The sequence below is a fragment of the Sphaeroforma arctica genome (assembly GCF_001186125.1).
Source record: "Sphaeroforma arctica JP610 unplaced genomic scaffold supercont1.1405, whole genome shotgun sequence".
In the NCBI taxonomy this organism is placed as follows: domain Eukaryota; class Ichthyosporea; order Ichthyophonida; genus Sphaeroforma; species Sphaeroforma arctica.
The window spans coordinates 1-7,413 of NW_014039153.1; the positions used below are offsets into that span (position 1 = coordinate 1).

The window sequence follows — 7,413 nt, forward strand, 5'->3', positions numbered from 1 at the left end:
TATATATATTATAGCATTTTATTATAACCACTCGTCAAACTCGACACGTCCTCAGACATAGAACCATATCACACAGGCCTATAGTCTCACCTGTATATCGGCTTGCAGATTCTCGCAGTATTTTTTGGCCAAAAATTACGTACTGTATTTTCTACTGTTGTGGTACAATCGTATATACAAATTTCCATCCCATCAATCGCGCGGCTGATTGTTAATCCTATGCCCTACAAATAGGCACGTGTGATTGCGTCTGGGGTGATACAATACAATGTACGTGGTGCAGATGGCTGAAGAAGTGTCCCCTCTATTACAGGGTTTGGTAGACAATATAAGGTTCACCTAGCCCCGTCGACTATTCATATCGTTGTGTTGGGAACGCCCCAACAACCAACGACCCCGAACAACGTGTTACCTTTAAAGCGTACCTGCTGTATTGTAGTGTATATAACCATAGCCAACTAAAAAAACATAGCGAGTAACGAGTTGCGAACCTTCTAAAAAAAAACACCCAGTTTTTTAAACGACACACAACAATTGAATTTGTTCGAAACCACACAGGTTTCAAACCTGTGACAGCCTGACAGGATGACGTACATAGTACATACTACCAAGTAGTACGTACCAGACCCAGTCGTAGCCTGAGATTATTTCTATTTTAAAACATGAAACATTGATACCAACAAAACTAACATTTGAAACCAAATCGCCATAGAAACAAATAGAGCCCGGAATACCTTTACATTTGATTGGTTCATTTTCGTCCCCTCTCCTCTACTCGAGACGTGAGATCATGATTCTAACAATACAAGCCAATCGCATTGTCCCGAACGTAATTGTGATGACTATATTCGCCCTAACGTCACAGACACCTCTAAGGCTCTGGGAACTCACTGGACTGTGTGGTATGAAGTCGGTGTTATGTAGCGGCTTTCTGTACATAGTCTATATCGATATGGCATCATAGTTCCGACATGTAGCATTGATGGATCTTAGATTGTGTAAAAGCAAGATAGTCGGTATTTCTACACGTCACTTCATAGTTGTCACAGCCAAGCTCACGCCAGCAACAACCATGATATCAGACCAGTCACAGGCTCTGGATGCAGAGCAGAATGCCGCCGTCGACTGTCCCTGGGGCAGTGACAATGCATGTATAGCATACAACGAGATTCTCGAGAAGTACGATTTCCACAACGCCTGCAACAGGTATTCTACAGCAACTCTGTGTGGCGACGTCAGTGGGTTGTCTGTACTGGATTTACCCAGTGGGCCTGGTTGCTATGCACTGTACTTCCTGGGCAACGGTGCGAAGGCAGTCACCAGCGTGGACTTGGATGCCAATTTTGTTAAGGAAGCTGGCGAGAAGATCAAGCGATTGCCGCCGAAGTCGCAACACGCCTGGCAGGGCTTAGTAGCAAATGCTTGCATCCCACAGATGTACGCGCAGGGCCCTTTCGATCTTATCCGTGCGAGTTTTGTGATGGAGGTGTTTCCTACTTTAGACCTGACGAGAGCTTGTCTGCAGAATTTATACGACAACCTCAAACCCGGCGGGCGTATTGTGAGTATCACAGCATCAGGCGCACACACTCCGGAAGACGGTAAGGTAGTGTTAGACACCGTTGGTATGGCAACCACCGACCTTACTAAGATTAACCCTGGCGACCCTGTGGACTGTACATACGTTAAACTGAGCACACCAACCACCATTAGCTGGCTCTGGCGTCCCGAAGAACAGTTGCGCAAGGTGTTGCAAGAAGTAGGGTTCAGCGACATCTGCTTCCAGCGTCTGTTAGTCGACCCGCAGTACAGTGGTCCTGATGATTTGGAGACGTTCGTCAACCACGTGGGTAACCGTATTGTCACCGCTACGAAGCGGTAGGTGAGCAGTCAAAAACCTGCAGAAACTTTACTACGAAGCTGTAGGTGAGCGGTCAAAAACCTGCAGAGGCTATACTACGAAGCTGTAGGTGAGCGATCGCATTAAGAGGCCGTATGATTTGTACTCCGACTAAACCGTATCTTGTCTCATAGTTGAAGGCTGGGAAAGAGCGTCTACCGACTGTCAAAAGGAAAGAAACAGTCCCTATGGGGTGTATAGAGAGGAAACCATATCTCGGCTCACAGAGGCTGGGCAAGAGCGGCTACCGACTGTTACAAAGAAGAAAAAGTTCCCACGGGGTGTATAGAGAGGTATCTATGACAATAATTCACATCATACACGATGTGCGATTCCACTTACTAAGTTATCATACTGTACGAATAAAGCGTAATCAAGGAAATATATAAAACGAATCTAGGAGATTTGATTAAGTTCTGATACCAGAAACAAATATAAAGTATTTAATAAGTCTTAAGTATCAGGGGTTTAGTTGATCATATCCATCCATCTCACTATCACGTTTACTTGATAGAGTGCTTCATTTAAAAGATCTCGCCCAAAGCTCAAACAGCTATAAAATAGCCCCCCTAACTCACCTTAATTCTCTCGAATGCTGCATATATAACCCCACAATTAACTGATGTACAGGGATTTCTACCCGATCTACGCGTGCAGCAACATCCTTTTATATAAGCGTACCACACAGGAGTGTATGTGATCCGTACAGACCGCATACAAGTCATCTTAGAACAGACAACTTCATCAATCCCAACAACACTGACCAACTCTAAAGAATTGCTAGCATTGACCATATGGAAACCCCAAATTGATCGGTAAAGATCACGTATTGCCTATTGCTTCCGCATTTTGCTACTATCGTAGATAAACCAGAAGACGTTCATCATACAAATATGTGCCGAGAAAACGACATCAGAGGCCCTCTTCCTCACCCTCAACTAATATTAATCCCTGCAACAGCTGGACAATCTCAATGTAGCTCCGATATGAAGATCTACACCCATCAACAATACCAACGAAACCGTCAATCGAATACACCAGATCTATTTTAACTCCTCTGGATCTACTCCGCACCTCGTCGCAGCTGGGGCGCGGGCCAACGCACCTCTAGCTCACTTCCTCTGGCCCAACATCTGAACCCACGATCAGCCAACACATCCATGGCAATCTGCTGCCCCTGTGCAGTGAACACCTCGGGATCAAACACATTCACGTCCAAGTACACTCGTCCGTGCATGAAATTGGACTCAATCAGAGGGTACACGTGTGTGCTAAGTTGCGCAGCCACCTGCTCGAATAGGGCTGGATCACGCACCTGAGCACTGTCCAGTGAGCTGACCAGGGTCTGTCTGGCCCTGAACGTAAGCTCGTGTGCGCAGGGCAATTTGTGGATCATTTTGAAGGTACTCTCCCGCAATTCCGTGCTACTCTGGTATTCCATCTCCTTTCTGATGTTCGCCTGTGTCTCTGCCTTCGATCCCATAGAACTGACAAAGTTGTAGATAAAGTGTTTGCCCAGGCTCTCGAGTGCCGCAAACGTCTCTTTGCGGAATGCTGCGTATCGCTTGGCAGCTAACTGCGGATCGTAATCAGTTGGGCGTTCTTCCAACTCCTCAGCATCTTCCTCCTTGGCGTCGGCTGCTTTCAGAGCAATGTTGTGTTTCTTGTTCTCCTGACCTCTCTGTAGTTGACGGTGGATACTCGCCTGCTCGTCAATGTACACCACTGCAATTCGGAAGATAGGGTAAGGGAATCGGGTAGGGTTTGCCTGGTGTTGCTTCATCAGTTCTTTGTGCAGATCGTGTACCATGTCTGCCTGTGCCGAAGTTCGGGGGAAACCATCGATAACAACTCCGTCCTGGTACTTGGGGTCCAGAATTTTTTCGAATAAGGCCTCGACAACCTCTCTGTCTCCCACCAGCTCACCAGTCGCCTGTTCAAGGATTGATTTTACAGTGCGTGAGCATGTGTGGAAGGGTTTGAACACGATCGTTAGGTTTGGAACTGTAAAGCGGGACGCATAACGGTACAGAATACGTGGACATTATATACAGGGTGGTATCACCTTTGGGAGAGCGACCACGTTGGGCAGAAAACAGAAGAAAAAACAAGTACCAAACACAGTGGAATTTGAGCGGATATTGAACTCAGATTAAATCTGTCAGTGAAGAAAAACTGACATTTAGCTAAAAGACGAACACTGTGACACAACAGCCTGGAAGTACGATGAAAAAATAGTGTGTCGAGTGTATATATACAGCAGCGTACATATGCGAAGACAATACAAGAAACATGTAATGATGTGACAAGCATGTATGGACGTACATGCACTAAAGCACGCATGCGACATTGAAATTTCGAGCACGAGCATGTGCCATTTGGCCAGCGAGACGAAACAAGTGAGTTCGGTCGATATCAATGATATTGTTAAGCGAATGTAAGTAAAGTTCTTCATCGAAACGCACGGGAATGTACAGACACGATTTGCATTCGATTCCCAACAGAGGCACACACATAAGAAGTAACTTCGAACTCCTACGTATTCCATGAGCGGCGACGACCATCAACCATTAAAACCACGCATTAAAGATTAAAACCATCTCATTACATCAGGCAACCTGTATCTTGACAATATACAACCTATATCTAGACAATATACAACCTGTATCTTGACAATATACAACACAATTATTTCATATATATATTCGCAAACACTCACCTTCTTAGCCAAAGCCTGTGGCGACTTCAGTAGGTCGGATACAACAATAGGTGGTGCAGTGATCCCTCGCTCCTTCATGATAAACTTCGTGTGTGTACTCTTTCCACTGCCAGGGGCACCACCTAACCACATGATCTCTTTGGGGAAAAGCATGTCATCTGCTCCTACACGCTTGCGAGTCTTCTCCCACACATCTTGGAATAGTGACTCGGCTGCAACGTGGTCTAGTTCTTCTCGCACACTTGTTTTAGTGGAATAGGCTGGCGTGAGCGACCTAGCTTCACCTTTTTTAAGACTGATTTGGTTGTTTGCTATGGAGCCGATGGCACGTGCATGGATGTTATTACTAACTGAGAATAGGGATGCACGTGTCTTGATTGTGAGTGCGCTGTTAACATTGGCGGACGTGGACACACATCGAGTGTTGCGGATCGAGGGGCATACCCTTCGAGCTTGACGAACCAAACTCATCATTCACTAATGGAGATAGACTCAACTCAAAAAGATGTTATTAGTCTGAGCACGATCGCGTTGGTTTGTATACAAGAGTGCACGGGAGGCATAGGTTTATTGACTATTTATTTCACGTGATGTGAAAACACAAAACAAATATAAAATATAACAGCCTCCAAATCGTACAAATATATTTTTTTTCGCAAAGCCTCGATAAAGCCTAAAATACTCAGAGTAAAATAAATAATATTTATTAGAGAGAAAGAACCGTAGAGGCGTACATAGAACAACGATTTTGCTTATTTTCGCACACTACATGATACAACACGAAGAGTGGGGTTCTCAACAACCACCAAAAAATAAAAATATCCTAATGGGGTTTCTTGCCACTTTTGTTGTTGTGTCTGAAACTCGAATTCTGAAATGAACCAGTCCACATCAACAACGTGCTGGAATTAATATACATCGTGTACAGGGATATAAAATGTTTAAACCCGATTGTAGCTTACTTTTACTTGTACAATTTTAGAACATATATTTATTTTGGTATGTGATTTAAAACAAATACTGTGGTCTGAAATAATTTGTTGGAAACTAAATACATAATCGTATACCAGCACAACAAATTTAAATTTCACGTATCATTGTGATTGGTAGTCACTGAATCAAATATGGAATTGCCAGAAGTTTAGATCTTGACTTCTATATTGTTTGGAGAATTCAGGGCGCGGGGGCCGCTGGGCGGGCCGCTCCTTGACTTCACCTTCGCCATTTGGAAAAAAAGCACGCGCCAAACGCATGCGCCCTTTACAGAAGAACTTCACAGATACAGTCAACGTTTGAGATTTTAAGAACTGACAGTCTGACACCTAACTGACAGGGGCACTCCCCAGAATGTTGCCCAGTGGCCAGACGCCAGTGCCCCAATCCCAAACTCCATATTCAATATTGGGATTTGGGGAGAAGGCATAGGCAATTAAATAGACATAGCTTTCTCATCATGATTTAAAAAAAACCCCCATAAAGAGTGAAGCATATTATTTTTATAGACTTCTAAGCCTCTATCACTATGGGTCCATGGGAGAAGGAAACAAAGTTAAAAATAGAACAATATTTCTAAAATTAGAATCCCGTGGCCTCGTCAATTTGGTTTGAGTCTTTGGGACTAGTTTGGGGATTTTTTTAGCCAGATGGCATATATTTGTTGTTATTTTTAATTTTTTAGAAACCAAAATAAATACATAACATTTTTTAAATCATAGCCTCTCTCACAGTCGCTGCTGAATGTGTAGCAAATAGGACAGGAGAGAGGGTAGAGTTGGCCCTCTCGACTCATAGAGTTCGATTCTCTCTACTACAGAGTAAATTTTTACTTTTTTGTTGTAATAAATAGCCTCCTAAATAATTCCCATTTCCCTGCCGGCCTGCCATAGCTCCATATTTTTTCTTTATTTTATAAACAATAAAAGGTCCCTGCTTTCCTAATATATGAAAAACAAATGACCTCCCGAATCCTGGACTCCCGTGGCTACAGGCCAATTCGAATCCCGGTTTTGTTTACATATTGATATCAAGTGTCAAAGTCGTTTGAAATGGCACGTGACATGTGTCAAATTTTGAATGTCAAATTTCAAATGTCAATCCTCAAAATGTCAAGTCAATATGTCAAATGTCAAATGTCAAATGTCTGGCTGCCAGCTGGATAAGCTGTCAAATTAAGGTTTGTAAATACACAGAACTTAGAATTGGGATTTTACCGTTATAAAAAATTGTCGGATCTATGATATTTTAACACTAAACTATAGGCCAATCATCACCTTCCACTTTATGAGTACATATTTTATGCGCACTGGGCTTAAAAAAAAGCCTGTACGAAACTTTTAGTAACACAGAGGAAGTCGAAGAATTGGTATTTATGATTTTAACACTATTTAGAGGAAGATGTATAAACAATATCATGGCGTTTGCTCGACCGATTTATATATTATATATTGTATTAAGAAAACAAATACTGTAGAGAACAAAGTATAATATAGTGTTTGTTTAAAAAAAACGCTATTTATAATACTATAAAGAATATAGAGAAACAAAATGTGAAATAGCATTAGAAGAGCTTTACACTGTTTAGTAATTTACAACCCAAGGGCAAAAATATAGATCGACGACAGCTATCTTCATCGGATACACTGCGAACAGTTCTACCCCCACTATCGATATTGGAATACGGACAGATACTGCACTCCGAGGTATTCATTCGCGTCTAATACGCTCAAGCTACCACGAGAGTTAAAGTACAAGCAGATTAAACGTACTAGGAGTATCATTATAGACATATATATAT

At 42.7% G+C, this 7,413-nt stretch overlaps 2 protein-coding genes across 2 annotated transcripts; one reads left to right on the forward strand and one right to left on the reverse strand.

Moving 5' to 3' along the window:
• Positions 1–1,018: 1,018 nt before the first annotated feature.
• SARC_10820 (hypothetical protein) lies at positions 1,019–1,882 on the forward strand (the record flags this gene model as incomplete). The annotated part of the gene is made up of 1 exon (XM_014295119.1): positions 1,019–1,882. The coding sequence occupies exon 1, from the start codon at positions 1,073–1,075 to the stop codon at positions 1,880–1,882; it is 810 nt and encodes a 269-aa protein (XP_014150594.1). The 5' UTR covers positions 1,019–1,072.
• A 422-nt stretch (positions 1,883–2,304) lies between these two features.
• On the reverse strand, positions 2,305–5,207 carry SARC_10821 (hypothetical protein). The gene is made up of 2 exons (XM_014295120.1): positions 4,620–5,207; positions 2,305–3,833 (listed from the first exon to the last, which is right to left on the reverse strand). Exons 1-2 carry the CDS (start codon positions 5,091–5,093, stop codon positions 2,964–2,966), a joined length of 1,344 nt encoding a protein of 447 aa, XP_014150595.1. The 5' UTR covers positions 5,094–5,207; the 3' UTR covers positions 2,305–2,963.
• Positions 5,208–7,413: the final 2,206 nt, after the last annotated feature.